General features: G+C 40.1%; 1 protein-coding gene across 4 annotated transcripts in view; it reads left to right on the forward strand.

The window, feature by feature from the left end:
* IBTK (inhibitor of Bruton tyrosine kinase) overlaps positions 1-17,679 on the forward strand; it is a 47,438-nt gene extending 29,759 nt beyond the window's left edge. For 2 of the 4 annotated variants that reach the window (XM_026038417.1, XM_026038418.1), the window contains exons 23-29: positions 625-788; positions 2,275-2,367; positions 3,048-3,206; positions 8,612-8,758; positions 13,806-13,874; positions 13,972-14,104; positions 16,457-17,679. In XM_026038417.1, coding sequence (XP_025894202.1) covers positions 625-788; positions 2,275-2,367; positions 3,048-3,206; positions 8,612-8,758; positions 13,806-13,874; positions 13,972-14,104; positions 16,457-16,582 — 891 coding nt within the window. In that variant the 3' untranslated portion in view covers positions 16,583-17,679. Of the gene's footprint in view, positions 1-624; positions 789-2,274; positions 2,368-3,047; positions 3,207-8,174; positions 8,210-8,611; positions 8,759-13,805; positions 13,875-13,971; positions 14,105-16,456 lie in introns of those variants that run through there. The other 2 variants (XM_026038419.1, XM_026038420.1) reach the window with 2 other exon arrangements.
* Positions 17,680-18,284: the final 605 nt, after the last annotated feature.

The following is an 18,284-nucleotide window of genomic DNA, read 5'->3' on the forward strand; positions in this document are numbered from 1 at the left end:
AAGAAAGATTTGCAGTTGGGAGTGTGTTTTGAGAAGAAGTTGCCCTTAAAAGGGAATAGAGGTCTTGTTTTAARTACATGTTGTTTATCTGATAGAATAAATAAAAATAAGTAATTCCTATTAAGTCATCTGATGGTGGTTTACTCCTGTAGTATTTTAATTTTTATATGTTATAAKGCTTAAAATCTGAGTGCAGAATATCAAATTTGTGAAGTCTTTACTCATTTCTTCACTTAAAATATAAAGCAGATCTGAACTTCAGAAGAAAAAAACAATCTCTAGAAAAAAAACTAATGTTTTGGGGCTATTGTAGTTGAACAGTTCTACGTACATACTTGTTATAGCTTTGAAAATGCACATCTTGGAGTCAGTTTTCATTTACCAAGAAGCAGATTTGCACTTGGGTAGTACAGAACAACAACAACAAAAAAGTATAAATAAATAATGCAGACTAAGCATTAGTGGATTAACTAAGTTACTGTCTATTTCTAATGTATTCTTCAAAATGTTTCACATGTCACTCAAATTGCTTGCAACATCCTTCAAGTAAAAAAAAAAAAAAAAAGAAAAAGAAAAAATGTAAGAATACTTGTGCAACAGGTATTGTGGTTTTTATTTTTTTAGATGAAGGACAAACCAGGTAATCAGGGTATTAAAGCCTCAAARCCGATCAAAGATGGGAAGTCGTGCRAGGGATCACCAGCAGTGGCACAGTCTGTTCCACAGTCCATTCCCAGCACCAAAACCAGCTCAGCAAGCTCTCCCAATTGGGTTGCTACTAGTTTCAGGTGGAGTAATAGTTATAGTAATCATTATTTTACTTGCAAAGTGTTCTTTATTTGGTACTGTATGCCTATAATTGTCTGTTCAGAGTAAAATGCTAACTGCTATTCAAGCTGGTTGTGTATCAGGTACTATGAACTTTGCCAAACTAAAAATGTCAGCAGACTACAGCAGTCTAAGAAAACTGATGGATTTTCTTAATTTTGTTTGGAAAATAAAATGATAGATACATAAATGTATGGTTAACCCTATATAAAATATTTTCAGCATTCTGAAAATTAGKCAAAAACATTGTTTTAGAGAATAGTGTAGCTGAAGCCATTAGAAGTACCATTGTATTTTGGCATTTTAAGCTATATCTTTTGGCTTAAATGGTCTCTTTAAAAAAGCAACACCTCAGCTTTAACTGATACAGTAATAAATGAATTGTTGATTCTTACTTTTGGCAGTATCTGCATGCATAAGATTAAGCATACTGTACTAGCCTTGCCTGGTGTTCTGTCTCTGACAGTTACCTATACAGAATCCAGAAAGGAGACGTTAAGGATAGAGCAATAATCTACTTGAGTTTTCCCAGCCCTTGCTGGTTTGTGGCTAATGGGCTTTGTGAATACAGGTTAGCAGTTGTAAAACGTAAATCTTATCTCTGAACTATCTCATTTGGCCAAAGGGGATTTTTCAGGCTCTGGTACTACTGACATGTCAAGGAAAAGCTGCAGCAGTGTCATGTAAACTATTTTAAGGGTTAATATTCCAGAGTTAATGCTCCAGTGTTGAGCAGAAGTGAATACTGAGTTCGGGGTCAGCTCCCCTGTGTTAATATAACAGTCAGCCTATGACAGCTGGTTTTGTGAAGGCAGAGGCAGGCAGATAAATGAACAGCCAGTGCTGTTTATGAAGCAGGTTTCAATGTCTGTTTGTGCTGAAGTCTGACTCTAACACTGCCTAATTCGCAAGTGTCTTCAAAAGTTTACAAATACCTAGATGTAATTCGCTTACATTTCTGTGAAAGCTTAAAACTAGGTCTTTTACAGATAAGAAACAGTTTCCCAAACTGTGAAAACATTTAGTTGCAAAACTACTAATTTTGCAAAGGATCTTCTTGGCATATAAAATAATGTTAATCRTATTTTTCAAAGAAAGATCTAATTAAGCCTCTGAAACAGCTCTGATTGATGCCTCTAATTCTTTGCATGGGCAGTTAACTACTAAATAAGTATCCTGAACTGACTCTTTAAAGTAATCACATATTTTTTCATTCCAAAATGCCTCGAAAGTATTTTTGCAGTGTGATCTTAAATATGTATATATTTATAGAATGCTTCTGACAAAACTTTTATTTGAGGTTTGCCATAATTGAGGAAATGGACATAAATTATACATCTGGTTACCAATCATATGTATGATTTGGAGGGTTTCAGTGAAGGTTGTAACTGTGGAATGTAAGTAAAAATGAGTGCCTTGTAAGGTAACTTTTTATTTTTCATTTAGCCCCGCCAGCCCTCCTGCGATGGATTTAAGAACCATCATGGAAATTGAAGAAAATATGCAGAAATGCGGAACCATGCCAAAGACAAATTCAGGGTTGGTAAAAACCAACATCTATAAAAGTAAAATGTGATAGACCAGGCTATTATGAATTTACTTAGTGGTTCAGACAATTCAGAGTCTAAAAGAAGCAAGAGAAAAGTTGACTTTTTGTTTTAGAAGTGTTTTGTTTACTTTGTTAAGATGTTTCTCTGTGAGCATTYAGAACTTACCCCTTTTTCTCTGCTTTGCCAACTGCCTATCTTCATCATTAAGAATATGTTAGAAATGACTGCTTAAACGGATATGTCTACTTGGTTGAATTTGCTTATTTCCAACCAAAAAGATTTAACTCTTAGGAAACTGCTTGTGGACCAGCACTGTAACTGACGCTCAAGTGCTGCTCTTGCTCACATCCTCTGACCTCCCCAGCACCCAGATGTTGACATGCTTGTCAATCTGTTCTCAGTTAGGGCACCCCTAGTTCGGAGAAGTACCTCAAATACAGCACAAGAGGTGTGTGTCTTCGGGGGCAGAGTGTTAAACCTAGCATTTCTTAAATGGAGAGGCATGGAAGAGAACTGTGGAGGTGACACACATGACATTGTATAATGTGACACTGCTAGAAAGGAGAGCCAGGATATAACCCTGGAGCCCTCCAGTAAGCTAAATTTTTGAATAATTTAAAGGACGTTTGTTCTTCTTACACCTTCTGTCTTTGTAATACCAATTCACAGCAGAATGGCTTCTCATGGAATCAGACTTTCCCAGAAGCAAAGGAAAATGATTGCCCTGGCAGCAAAAGATAATGGATCAGTAACTAGCAGCGGGGAGACTGCTCCAGTCATGACCACACCACCCACACCTACAAAAGTTGCAAAACTAGGGAATGCATGGTATGTTGTGATTCACTTCTGTGTTTTGGGCGGATTTTCACGTTGAGAAAATGAGTCAGAAATTTTTCTTATATAACCTTGGTTACACTCATTGCAGAAGACTGTGTTGAGTTACTTGTATCTCTGTTTGGTACTTTAAATGTGTGAAGGGGTGATGGAAATATAGTGGTTATAGTTTAACACTTCAAAACTTTGCTACAAYGAGTTAGAGGATCATCCTTTTTGGCCCTTGACTGTATGTGTGGTATTTGTGGACAGTATCAAAGTGAAGTTTAGGAAGATGGTAGAACATGATCTATTACTGACAAAGTTTCAGAACTTTTGAAAAAAAACTTTATGAATGCTGTTTTCCTCTGTGAAAACAGCTGGAGGAGGAAAACCAAAATGACTTTTGGAGCAGAGCAGTTATGGACCAAAAAGTAGATAACAAAGTTTGGATACAAACAGGATACTAGCTAGAGGGAGTAATGGATGCTACTACCAAGAATTATTGTGGTAAGTATGTGGGAGATGTGTTTAAATTGGCTTTTAATGCCAATTATATGCAATTTAAATATCAAAGTTGATATCGCTGTATCTGATAGAATAATAGATTTATCATGTGCTCAAAGAACTAGCTTTACAGCAGTGAATGTTACATCAGTGAATGCTGTCCTGATCTGTGCTGCTTTTCACAAATACAGTRTGTGCTTTAGCTTGACTTGAGGTGAACACAGGGCAGTTCTTTGTCTTTTCCCATTCAAGAACTCTCTTTGGTAACAGCTTGTTTGTCTATTGGTATACAAATTGGTATTTTGGTATTTTACTTTTAATTGGTATTGGTATTTTACTTTAAGACACAAGTCTTAAGGCACAAGTACAAGTTTTTGACAATGGCTACATACTGTACATTCAGCTTTATGGTTAAAAAAGGATTTTACTATTTTATAGGGCMTTTCAGAGATCACCTAAGTCTGCTCCAGAGTGATAAATATTGCAGTGGATGAATGTGTGGTGAATTCAAACTAGTGTGGTAGGATACAGCCTTTAAGCACTGATAAAAAAAAAAAAAAAAAATAGTGATAGCAAGGGCTTCCCCAAGAGTTGATGAGAGCAGGGTTAAGAAATCTGCTCTCTAGACTTTTGGTTTGATTATAGCTAAAAGAATTGGTGATATGTTTCCAGTGTCCAGTTTCTAAGCTTAATCTATGCTGCTATTACAGCAGATACTTATAAAAATAACTGCCTAAGAAGACCTCGTTTTAAAAATACATCCAATGTATTTCAGGTGAATCTAAGGAAAGAGTAATTTTTTTGTTCTCTACAGGTAGGGCTTAACATGCATTTTCTCAATTTGCTTTCATCCATGTACACTTAATACCAAAATTCAGGAACTTACTGCCTCTTGCTTCCCCTTTTTCCCTTGCCTTCTTTTCCCTCCACCCTCCAGCCCTGACAAATGTTATCCTTAAGTCACCTTGCGCAAAGTGGACTATTTTTCTTTTTTTAAACAGACTGGTAGACTCTCGGTTCTTAACTACAAAGGAGCTCATTCTGTCAGCTGAACTGTAACTGGTATGTCTAGAATGGGAGAAACCTGTTTCTTCCCATTGTAGGATTTGTCTGACTGAATTCTCATGAGCGGATGAATTTCAGAATGCTCAGCATGGATCACCGGGAATGCTCCCCAGAGCACGGTGCTTCCTTTGTGTGGGGTTCACCAGCTAATGCAGGTCAAGGAGCAAATTGATTATTTAGCTTAGTGGCCTTATAGCACCTCCAGTAACTACAGATTTGGTTTAAAAATTTGCACAGAGACCCTGCCAGCTGAATCAAGATGGTGACCAACCTGAGGAATACTGAGTTGTATTATTCCTTATTAAATAAAAACATTCCAGCCACTGTTTTCAATCTTATTGCTAATGTCACAATTATGCCTAAACAACAGGTAACCGAACACCTGCAGTGACCCTCAACTCCCTTACCAACAGTCACATGGGCCCATTCACACACTAATTAACCTGTGAAACTGCTTTTTCACACATCACAGAGTGTGTTGCAAGCCCAGCAATCCTTACGGTGCTGCCCAGCCCAGGGCAGGGTGAAAGGGTGTCCCTTGGCTGRTGCCAAGGGCAGCTGTGGTGGGCAGTGCTGGGGCACGTGCTGGCTGCTTGGCTGCCTCCGCTTGCTCTGGAGGCTCCAGGGACTCTTCCCCAGAGCGGGCGGTGCTGGAGCCAGTGCTCGTCATTGCTGGGCCGGGCACTTGGTGCCTGGGTGGTTTCAACCAGTCGTTGAAAACATCAGTTCTCTCTGTTGGTATATTAACCTTCTTAAAGCTGCACTTTTTTATGTTTGTCTCCCTCAGACCTTGGGAATTGAGGGAAGACCAGGATAGGATTCCTCTCTAGGAGGATGTAGCTGTGAGTTTTCTAATCTCCGTATACAACTTTTAAATATAAGCCTGAATTAGGCTTTGCAGGATGTTGTGTAGCTATTTTTCAATTTAAAATAAATGGCTCTTTAGAGCAAGTATCTGCCCTAAGTTGACTTAAGCACATGAAATACAGCAGCTCTGCCAAAGGGCATTAAAAATACACAGCATAAATACCTTAGTTTGGTATCTGAATAGGCTGACAATTCATACTATTCACCTACCCTCCCTACTAGTTGAGTATARTTCAATTTTAAGCTATTGATTGCTTACAAAAGCAATTGGAAATTGGAGCCTTAATGCTCCAATTAAATAGATTTTTAGAAGTATCAGGGCACTACTGTGCTATATGAACAACCTTAAGGGAAAGGGCAGTCTATACTTTTGGGGGATAGAATCCAGTTTAATGTTCATGTGGTCACACGTGCTTCTAAATGTTCYTTTGCAGAGTTTCTCTGGCTGCTAATCTGGAAAATGGCCATGGCCCAAGAGTTAAGGCAAAGAATAACTGAGGAGTATGTGAATATTTCAAATTAACATCTAGTTGTTGGCTAAGAGCATTTGCTAAATGAACCTTAAGCTGTCTTAGGCAAGCCATATATTGTTTGCCTCGGCTAGTCGTCCAGACTGACTTTGTAAATAAAGTAGAATGATAAGTATTCCTCTGCTCTAATACTGTATCTGCAGAGTGCTAGTCTGGAGACTCAAAATGGACTGCTAGAGTGCTTCTGGCAATGGTTTGAGCTTTCCATGCATGCAGTATATTGAAAACTATAGAACTTGTGTTGCCGTGAAATAAGATACTCGTCTTGGATATGCAGCAGGAGCACTTGCCAGAAGGGTGTGGGACCTTCCGGCTCTTTTTTGGTTGACAAAAAGACAAAATATATCCTAGAACAGACTWTATCCTTTCTGCCAAAGGAAACCTACAGTTTTGGGAGGTTTGGGAGGGCTGAAGCTACACTACATCCTTTTTTTCCTCCTCTTTCCACCATTCGTAAAATTCACACTGGGAATACTGTAAAAGTGTACTGTAAGAGCAAGAAAAGAGACGGTTAYGAACCTGTTTGTTTTCCAAACCTGTTCTGATCTTTCATGTTATTCAGGAGAGCCTTTCAAGACCAAAGAAATAAGGCAGTTAGTTTCTCTCTTGAGAATTAACAGTGTATATACAAAAATGTATGTTTTAGTGCTCAGGCCTTTAGTTTCTTAGTGTTTAGGTGGAAATGCAAGCTAGTGCTACAAGAGATAAGATGCGCTTAAACTTTGAGTGGAAGAATCCTACTGGTGAAAAACACTTTAGGCTGTCGGCACCGTGTTGGGCAGGCTCGCAAGCTGCCAAGGACGGAGGTGTTTTGTGGTGTGTTGCACCAGGCTGTGATTACAGCAGGAGAATCCATGGCAGTGGGTGGGAGCCTCTGACAGTGGATCCCAAGGGAACCATCTGCCAACAGGGGACAGTAAAAGCTTGGTGAAGTTCTGGCCAAGCACTTGCCAGATGGCGGTGGGAATAGCAGATGTGCAGAACGACTCCCCAGCCTCTGAGACTGGCACACTCCTCTTCTGTTTTTCACTCCTTTCGAGCTGCTCATGCAGTATATGAGAAACTCATGGCCTGGTGGTCTGGCATAAGGCTTTGTGTGGAGTATTTGGATGGTTTTCTTGCAGCATTTTAAAGCTCTCCTGCAAAGCAAAATTTGAATTTCGTAATGTTTGCTTGTCCTAATTTGTTTAGTAAATAAGGGTAGTTTAGAAGTCTTCAGTTCAGATGCTCTCTTCCTTGTCATAGTTGTATAGACAGTAAGCATGGCACAGGCGAATTGCTTTACATCAGTAGGGTTTACATTGATACGTTATTTCTTTGTGTAACTATTGAGCAGATCTGTTTTTCTTAAATGTATTTTGTGTGTTTGATATTTTGTAAATAGCTCTTTGAAATGAGTGGGACTGCTGTGGTTAGTAACGTTAATTAGGTACAAATGTCTGAAGAACTAAATCAAATATCTTGATGGGAGAGTGGAGAAACTGGTAATTTTCTTTTTTTAATTTATTATCCTTTTTAGGAAAAATGTTTGGATCAAAATGTTTGAGGGTAGCTATTGTTCTAAATTGCTCTGTTTTTTGTACTTGGTGTTTTATTTTTGAATGATAATGTACAGCCTCTAGTTCAGTAGCAGTGCAAGTTATACAAGTAAAAGAAAAGGAAGCTTGTTGGACAGTTTTACAAATCTCCCTGTGGAGTAAGGGAATTACAGAGCCTTCAGCTGGTTGGAGTAATTCAGTATCCTCAGGAAAGAGACTCGGGTATCCTTGCCTTGCATGATGGCATGCTGGAATATATTCAGCCAAAGAATTAGAGCATTGCCCAATTTATCTGGCCACTTTTCAAGGATTAATACTTTCAGGGAAGATGCATCTTGTCTGAGACAGGACATCTGTGAAAATAAAATGCTTTTTTAAAAGGATAGACCTGGAGCAAGATGGATGGAGAACTTTTTTCTGTGTAATGAAATGCTGTGCTATTTATTCTTCTAGTCTTATATGTATTTATTTTATAGAGAAGAGTGGAAGCAGTATAACATATGGACAGGATGGGAATAATATTAAAACTTAAGGTGACCAGGAGTTGCTGTACTTGCTATTGGGAAGTAAAGTGTGCCTTCAAGAGTGTTTCATCCTGTGCATCCTAGGCTGCCATTTCTTCAGCTTCTGGAAGAGAGGTCCCATTTCACAGCCATGCCTGCCGATTCTAACGTGAGGTTAATATGCATCTTTAACCTCAGAGAGCTGAAGTTACCTGGTGCTTACTCATTTGACCCAAAGTGATGTCTTTTAGTAGATGGGGACTAGCAGKGGACAAAAACTACCATAGACTGTATTTTTTAAGTCAAAAGATCCTTACCAATATCTGAAATGTGGACTAGAATGAAATTTTAGAAAAAAAAAAATGCAAGTATAAAATGAATGGCCTTCTGTTTTGTTTGTTTTCTATAAGGGCATCTTCATTACCTTCTTMTTTGCCAAAGTCATTCCGTGATCTTGTAACGGAAGAAGAAAAATGTGCGAGTAATTCACTAGGTACTGGTGTCAAAAGAGCTGGATATAAAGGACCTGAGGATCCACCAAACCACAACCCTGCAAGGTGAGAGCTTTTCTTAATTGTGTATAGTATTTTTAGTGAATTTTAAAGACTCACAATAATGTGTGAAAAAAACAAAAACAAAACAAAAAAAAAATTCTCACTAATACGCGGTCCCAGGCTCCCTGATGGCAACCAGGGCGAGTCCCTGCCAAGGGTTGCCACACCAGCCCTTGGGGACAAAGTGGGCTGGCAAGGTCAAATGTGGGAGTCCAGGCAGGTTTGGGGTCCACAAGRCTGGGCCTAGGTATGGCTGCAGTGTGGCTTGAGCAAGACTTAAGATTGAGGGCTGAGCTTTAATGCAGCTTCTGATCAAAGAGAAGGGACTGCCCCCCGCTCCCCCCCCCCCCCCCCCCCCCCCCCCCATGGGTTTCTCACAGCCCTTTCTGACTGCCTGGCCCTTGGCAGCAGCCTGACCCCGGGCTACTCAGCTGGGCTGCCAGAGCTGGGCTCAAGTGCTGGCTGCCAAGCCCTGGGAGGCTGGGAAGGGTTTGCAGGCCCTGCTGGGAAGCACGGGGCCTGACACCAATTACCTCCCAGTCTTCTGTGAGAACMCCTGCTCCTGCCCCCTCTGAAAATAGTAAAGAAGAGACAGTTCTGCTGGGCCTCCCTTCTGGTTGCTCACTTTATGTAGAAACTGGACAGTGTTTCTGCAAAACCTGCTTTTCTTTCGGTGTAGTCTGTGCAATCTGGCCAGTCGGAAATCTCTCGAAGTTGATCCTTTGAGCTGCGTCCAGGCYGCCTAAGCTAGCTGACTGAAAATGAGGTGTTAAGGCAGCAGGAGCCTAGGTGACTACGTTGACTATAGTCAGTGGGGGGAAGAAGGACACTTCCAAGCTATTTCTCGTCCCAGAAGGTGCCTGTTTTTGTCTCTTGGTTGAAGGAGGCAGTCATCTAGGCTCTTTACATTTCAAAGTTAGGAGCTCAACTTTTGAGTTGAGTTAATTTTATTCTTTGTTCAGTTCCTATCACAGTAAGCGCTGATGTTGCTTGCAGCATTCATGGTCTGTTTTGGTGAAGACTAATTATTCACAGCYTTCACTCTGCTTTTTATGAGAAGGAAACTGAGTAGCTGCAGAGCGTAAGGGATCCTGATCTTCTGATGTCAGATTTACTGATGGGCCACTGAGGATAATTGCGTGGCTTGTGTTCCTGTTTTCCCTTCTTTGTCTGCCGCAATTAAACTGACACTTTTCATAAAGCATAATATTTCAGTAGTTTCTGGATGTGATTTGTGTGTGTCGTTGCAGAAATACTCTTCCATACATTATCACCTTCCAKCTGTTTGCAGCCCTGAAAGTTTCCGTTGATTACCAGGGTCGTGAATACACAGATGAGATCTGGACTCAGCTCAAGGCGAATTAGCTGAGAAGCTGGGCTGAGAGATGTGACTGCCCTGCTTGCAGGGTCAGCCCGGCTTGGGGAGCCAGGCTCTGCAGCTGTGCATGTGGAGCTCCTAGTCCAGGCTAGTCCTGCGCRCCTGGCATGGCTTCACTTCGTTGTGGCGGCCTGGGTTGTCTTCACTATGTTACTCCAGGGAGCACTGAGGAGTCTTAGTGGAAACATATCTGTGGCTTCAYATGGGAATGGCCTAGTTCTGGCATGGCCCATACTGAGCTAATTAATAGTTCATGACTCAAAACAGTACAACAAAATCCAAAGGTTCTGCAGGAGACCAGGCTTTGTGCTTTCTTTCAAAGGAATCATTAGGTCAGGGAGGTACTAGACCTGAACTGGCTTCAAATGAGCAATTCCTGCCGGATCACTGGGGAGCCGAGTGCTGAGGCACCGCGGTGGCTGTGCAGGAGTCAGGGCAAGTTCAGCCAACGGAGTTAATCAGACTGGTTCAGTACTGAGCCAGTTTGTTTCCATGCAGAGCCACTTGTGTCTCTACATCAGTCTTTAATTTTCAAGGCTTCCAAGCTCTATATTTTTGAGGCTTTTTCCATTTTTCTGAATATCCCAGCTTCCCTTTTCCTGCTGTTCCATTTCTCTTGAATTTTTTGACGCTAGCTGAGGAATGAATCTAGCGTGTTGCAATATCTGCAGTTGATTTAGTATCTGGGCTAAGTGTGTTACTAGCAAGAAACACAGATGTAAATATGCACRAAGAACTTCCAAATAACTGAATTGCTTACTGCATTTAGAAGCTACACTTAAATTGAAAGAGGTGACTTGTTAAGTTTATCCTGACTGGTCACTAGAGTGTGCTGTGACACTGGAACTGTTAATTATGCTTTTAGAAAACACTCTTACATGAGAAAAAACTTTCCTGTCCTGGCAGAGGTTGGTGAAGCACTTTGAAATGGTTTGTGTGGTTGTGCTGTGAACTCCTTGGACTTGGAGTGGGAAGGATGCAGTAGATGTCAAGTGGGGCAGGCAGGGAGGGGTTACAGTCAAATGGGCTTGTAGGCATTATTAGAGCAGGTGGAAGATGACACCAGAATAAGGTCATTTAGTAAGTTGGCTCTTTCTTTCTTTCCTATTTTTATTATCCTATTATCTTTTTTATTTTCTTGTCCCCTGTTGTCAAGATCCAGGAATAATTTAGATAAGAAGGGACCTTTGGTGGTGCTCTAGTTCAGCCTCCCGCTTGAAGCAGATGCAACTAGATTAGAGCCTTACCCAGTCAAGTTGTAGGTATTTCCAAGGAAGGAGATAGCCCAGCCTATCTGTGAACCTGTTCCAGGGCTTGTTCCTTGTTCTGTCTCTATGCACATCCAGGAAGATTCTTGCTTCTTGTTTTCCGTACCCTCCCCTTAGTGAGCTGAAGGCAGCAGYAAGGCTTTTTGCCACCTTTTCTTAGATTGGAGTAAACTTTAGGTTATTCTCCTTTAAATCCAAGAGCCTAAAACTGAAAACTCTGAAAGTGAATTTTGTCCATTGTGGTATGTGTTGGTAGAAGTAATTGTTTAAAGTGGAAACAAGTTGCCCAATATATTTTTTTGAGTCAAATCTGTTTTTTTGAGTTTTTCCCAAGCAACTTGCATCTGATTTGCTGTCATGATCAGTGCACCCAGGATTCTTCTCTTTCTCTTCCAGCTGAGAAGCTCGAGTTATGGTTGTTATTAGCTTCACTTCACACCACCTTATTTTATACTTTTGAACTCCCCTTACTTTAGCTTTATTCCACAGTCATACTGCTAATTATCCTGTGCTGAATTAGTATCACCTATAATGTGTTTTCTGATTTCAATATTGTTTTTGCGTGCACCATCATTAACTTGAAGATAATTTTAACAATAATTGCCACCCTTTTTCTAGTTCATTTCACACTAACTTTATTATGTGTTAAATTATTCTTTAAGCTAAAGATTACATAGTGCTTGACAAGCTATCTTATCTAAAGCTAAAACAAAGAAACAAACAAAACTATTAGTTTCTTAAACACCTATGGGTGGAGGGAAAGCGTTGTATATCAGTGAAGACAAACTATCAGAACTAGAGTTGTATGAGTATGCAACTCATGAGTACGTTAGTCTAGTAACTAGAGTGTGGTAGTGCAGACTTGACCATCTCCTCATGGAGCTGGAGCTGTTGCTTTGGGTGAGCATTTTTGCAATGCTGTGGAGTGATGGGTATCCAGAAGTCTCCATTTTGGAGAAGACCTGCTTCCAGTCTGGGCACTGTCCCACTGGGTGTCCTGACAGTGTTTGATATGATTAGCATTACAGCAAATAGAAGAAAAAGATCATTTTTAGTCATATGAACTGTGCTTTTTCAGTAAAAACAGGAACAATATACCCTTGTAGAAGGTAAATCTGCTGGGTCTGATCCAAGGTCCACTATTATTCCCTGGCACCTGTTGGTGCAGATATGTATACTTATTCATCTGTATCTTTTCTTAAGTAGCTACGGAACAAAAATGAAACAAATGCTGAGTTGTTGGCTGTTTGGTGGTCAAAAGCATGTTTTATTGCAAAAAGCTGGGCATAGTTCGTTTGGATGTCATTTTTTGATGATGGATGGGCCTTTTCATATTTTTTGAAATCTTGCCCTCATTGCTTAGCAGTGGGAATGATGGTTCTTGTTGTCCTTGGAGTTGTGTCTGGGGGGAGAAAAATCCAGGCACACAACTAGCAGTTACTGGAATTCTCTTATTAGATAGCCTGCTGTAATTCTTTTTTCCTCATATCCAGAGCTTTGTGGCCACTTAAAGGATTACCAGAAAGTTTAAGAAATGAAGACTTATTTATTTAAATACCAAAACCATTAGTGCAAATGTGATTTATTTATTTTTACAGTTCTATATAAGTAATTCAGAAAATTCTGTTAGCATTTCATCATATGACCTAACATTCCTTTAGGACTCTAGAAATAGAGTATTGCCAAAGTAAGGGATTGCATAAGAATAGTCTTCCTATTGGCTGGGTTTTTTTCCTAACAAATCTTAAGTAGACCAAATGTGTCTTCCTGGTCTAGACAGGCTAGCACTTTGCAACAGAATGAAATGTCTTGCTGTTGAGAACTTTTTGCTGGTATTTTTGAGGATTTTTTTTTCCTTGCATTATTCCTAATTTTACACTGTTCTTATGAATGTGGGAATCCCTTTGAGGATGCATACAGACAGTTTCAGATTAAAGAGCTGACTTGCGCTTTGTTAGTACTATTGTTAGAGCAGCAAATGAATAACCCTCAACTAAAACATTTGCTTGAAATCCTGGATATGTTTTTTTATCTTGAAGACATATTCTTTTCATGTTAATTGCAAAGAATTTTATAGTTGTGTCCTATCTTGCGTAGATCAGTTTGCTATTATAGGTGTAAAAAACTTTCTTAAAAACCAAAACTTTGTTCAAATGCTCAGATATTAGAAAAAAAAAAAGTTAATGCTGAGCATGAAAGTACTTCTTGTCAGAAATCAGCATCAGTGTGTATCCTCCACCCCTAATATCTCAGAGAAATTCAGCCTCAAAAACTGTGCCTACTGCCTGGRAGAAGCCCCTCCATAAATTTGTAAAGGGCTACTGCGAGTTTTTAATTCATAGCGTGTTCTAGCAGAACACTTAATAACGTTCACTTTCCTTCCTTCTTACTTTTGTTTTTTCAGATGTATAACCAGAAGTAGCTCAAGCCTGGAAAACCATGTCCTGGATTCTCCACAGCTGGAGAGTCATAAGTAAGTTTGACACTGGTTTACACACTGGATCTTAATTTGTGTCTTGTGCTGACCTCCTTCTTGGTGTTACCTCATAATGTAATTTACTTTTTTGCAGTCCTTGGTTAGCAACATCCCCRACCAGCTCTCCAGGAATAGCACCTGTCATGTTTGCAGCTATTGTAGAGGAAGAGCTCCAGCAAGAAGCTGCTCTGATTAGGAGCAGGGAAAAGCCTTTGGCTTTGATCCAGGTAAAGTGCGTGGCTGCTGCAGCTGAAATGCAGTGCAAGAAGTTTCCAGGGGCTGTTTCAGAGATCACTTCTTAGAATCAGTTTTGTGTTGATATACTTAATATCATTTGCATAATGGTGTGAAACAATAATAGTATATTGCTCTTTGGTAAGGTAAAGGTCTGTATTAAAATCAGATTGATTGTTAAGTTTATGATTAATATGTTGAATGGAATCATAAAATAGTTGATGTAGAAGGGACCTCTGGTGATCATCTGGCCTCAACTCTCTTGCTCAGAGCAGGATCAACAATAACAGTTTTTTCCAGCCCTGTATTTAGTTGGGCTTTGAATATCTTCAAASGTGGAGACTCCACTACCTTTCTGGACAACCTGCTCTAGTGTTTGACCAACCTCATACTAAAGTCTTTTTTTTTTTTTTTTTATGGAATTGACTTTATTTCAGTTTGTGCTCTTTGCCTCTTGTCCTGACCTATGAAAAGCCACCGGTCCCGTTTTCTTTATTTTCTCTCATCAAGCATTTATGCATGCTTAGGAGATCCCCCTCAAGACTTCTCTGCAGTCTAAAAATCCAAGCTCTTTCAGCGTCTTCTAGTCTGTCAGATAATCCAAGCTTTTAATAATCTTCATTGGGCTCGTTACTGCTTTGCATTCAGCTTGTGGTCCAGCCGGACTACAGGACTTCAGTCTTCTGTGCCAAGTCGCTCTCCATCTGGTCAGCACCCAGCCTGTCTGAGTGCCTGGAGTTATTCCTCCCCATGGGCWGCACTTGGCACTTTGAGCTCTGAGGTTCCTCTCAACGCATTTCTCCTGCCTCTTGAGGTTCCTGTGAATGGCAGTGCAACCCTCAGGTGCATCAGCCACTCCTTCTAGTTTTGTATCGCTGTCAAACACTGATGACTGGCCTTCTGTTGGTATTTGTGCTGCTGCTTGAGCTTAGTGAGTCAGCTAATTATCAGTCCACCTCACTAGTCTACTTTCCTAGCCCATACTTCATAGCTTCTCCATGGAGTTGTAGTGGGAGGCACTGTTGAAAGTCATATAAAGGCATATTGAGGTTCCGTTTAGATGTTAGGAAAAAAATCTAATGGAAAGAGTAGTCAAGCATTGGATCAGACTGCCCAAGGAAGTCACGTTCCTGGTAGTGTTCAAGAAACATGTAGATGAGGCGCTTGGGGACAAGTCTAAGGAGCTATGGTGTTGAAGGACTTACAGTTGGACTCKATCTCAAAGATCTTTTCCAACCATAATGAGTCTATGATAAAAGCAAGTTAACCTCCACCACTCTTCCCTCATCCACCAAGCCAGTCATCTTGTTGTGGAAAGTCAGTAGGCTGGTTAAGCACTCCTTTTTTCACTTCRCAAATCCTAGTCACCTTTCCTGTCTTTCATATATTTGGAAAAGCTTCTMATTTCCTGCATATTCCTTCTTGCACTTCTGGAGACAGGGTGCAAGGGAGACATTTGCCTTCTTTCAGTCCTCAGGAACTTTCCTGGATCACTGACTGTTCAAAGATCACTGATGGTGGCCTTGCAGTGGTGTTGGCCAGCTCCTTCAGCATGCGTGGCTGCATCCTGTCACGTCCTGTGGACTTGTGTGTGTTCAGCTTGTTTGTGTGTCATTGAACCTGATCCTTCTCCACCAAGSATGAGTCATGCTTGCTCCAGACTTTCCCAGTGGTTCCTGCCTGGGATTTCTGATGGCCAGAGGCAAAGAAGACATTAAGTACCTCAGCCTTTTCCATGTCCTTTGTCACTCAGTAGTAGGCCCACATTTTCTGTAGTGTAGTAGGTTGTTTTTGTTTTGTTTTTCTTTTCTCKACTTATGTACCTGGTGTGTCCATGAAATCAGCCAACTTTCCTGGAGACCCCTTTCCCCTGCATGGCTGTCTCCCATCATATTCTTCAAAGCAGATCACCAGACAAGCCACACTGTTTTCTTTAAATCTTTAAATCCAGAGTTGTGATTTTGTATTCCCAAGTCTGTCTCTGAACTTCACATTCCCAAGCAGTGTTTCCGTGTTTGTGAGCATCAGAGCAGCTCCTCTTATCAGTTCCTTGTTCACCTGTGTTAGGCAGTTATCATCAGCACACTCTAAAAAGGTCTGGAATTGCTTGTGCTCTATGGCATTGCCCTTCTACCAGATTCTGGGATGGRTCCAGTCCCCCGTGAGATCCAGGGCCTGAGAGCATGAGGTTGCTTCCAGTTGTCTGCAGGAGGCCTCGTTTACTTCTTTTTGATCAGGGTGCAGCAGATAAATTCAGGGCAACCAAAGCCATTTCATAATGGTGTTATTGGTGCAAGTGTGGATGTGGCACTGAAGTATGTTGTTTTTTTCTTTCCTTTTTCCAGATTGAGGAGTGTGCTATTCAAGATTTACTAATCCACTATGAAGCTTTTGACAACCCTGATGAATTTGTGACTGTTGAAAGGGCTTCACAGGGACCTATAGCAACACCCATGTGGAACAAGCACTAATTGTCACTGTTCACAGTCCATACTATATGTGCACTTCTGAAGGTTTATTTCTTGGTACGGGTAGAACTGGACTGGAAGAGCAGGAATTTGTAAATTTAACATCAGCATTAGAAACTGCACATGATCTTTAGACATTTGGTAGAGAATGAAAATAATTTGTCCATTGTGTCCATTATCTGAAGTATATATTGTGTGTATGTTTGGGGAAAATTTCTTTTACAAGCCCTATTATTATTAATGTTACATGAAGTTGTAGATTGGAAATGCATTTGCTTATCTTAAAATTAGAGTTTTGCTTAGTTAAATTCACAGGTAGTTGAAAAGCAAATGCTTATTTTGTGGTTTAATGTGAAATTGAATGTGCAGAGTTATGCATCTTAAAGAGTTATGTTTTTCAGAGCTTACTGCCAAATCAGGAATATCCCCAAAAGTTTGCTCTTCACGCAAAAATGTAGTCTGATAACGCAGTTTTCCTTAAGTTCTGTGTGTAAGTACTGGTTCGCTGACTGTTGTGACCAGACTGTCATGCTCTGCAGTGAACCTCCACGCTGTGCCCAGGTGCCCTGCTGTTGCCTGCTCTCAGTTCAGTTGTGCATGGGTTTTTTTCACCATTATGAGACTGGCCTTCTGTTGTGAGGTAAAGCACACAGTTGAATAGGATGTGGTGGCACGTAGCTCATCTATAGGCTTATTCTGATTAATAGGGTACGGTTTTAGAATCACTAAGGTGATTCAAGTCATTAAAGTACAAATGACTTAAAGTGCTGAGGAATTATAAAATCTGTATGTTCATTGTTAAAGCTACAGGGGTGAATGCTTCATTGTGGCATTTGCAAACACTTAACCCACAACGATCATCATCGGTGGCTTTTGGTATTGTGTGTTCCAGAGTTATCCGTGCCTGGTTTCCTTCAACAAATTCATATTAAAAAAAAAAAAAAAAAAAAATGGGGAGCCTTATCTCCATTGTTCTGTCTAGTTTCTCTGTTTGTGTAGGTGTGTTTGAACTTGAACTTTTTCAGTAGTGTTGGTACTTACAAACTGAAAAAACTGGAATTGAGAGAGAGCTACAGAAGATGAATATATGGAATTGATCACTGTGCGATAAGAGATCTGAACTTTGGAAAAAGCTGTGTGGTTATGTCTAATGGTTTCAGGTTTGAGCTACACCCACCTCCCTCTCCCCAGTTGTAAACAAATGCAATAAACTAAAAACTTGATTTGCACAAAATTGGTCTATTTTTATATGCTCTCTACATATTATTAACACTTCAGGTAAGAGTAATTAAAATATTTCTTTGTCGTATGAAACATGGACTGCAGATATTGTAAAGCTACACGTACAAATGAGGATTGTTTATGTAGATTTTAAATTCTGCTGGTGATTCATTCAATATATTGATGAGACTATTTGCATTAGGTGCTTTACTTGATCCAGTTCAGGCCCTTGAATTAAAGGAAAGATTGTGTACAGTGAGAAATAGCTTTAAAAGCAGTGGGCTTTTTCATCTTACCTCATTCTCAAATATAAAATTGTTTTAATATTGCTAAGGTGCATTTAAAATGTCATTCACCTGTCATAAGAGTTCTCATGTTTCTACACTGCAGAGGAGCTTGACTGCTTTTGAGCTGTGGATTTATTGCAGTAGTATTTGTTTCTGTTCATTTCTGTAGCTGCATTGGTTATACCTAAAATACATAT

The sequence above is a fragment of the Nothoprocta perdicaria genome, unplaced genomic scaffold (genome assembly GCF_003342845.1).
Source record: "Nothoprocta perdicaria isolate Ctin4 unplaced genomic scaffold, notPer1 scaffold_21, whole genome shotgun sequence".
Classification (NCBI taxonomy): domain Eukaryota; kingdom Metazoa; phylum Chordata; class Aves; order Tinamiformes; family Tinamidae; genus Nothoprocta; species Nothoprocta perdicaria.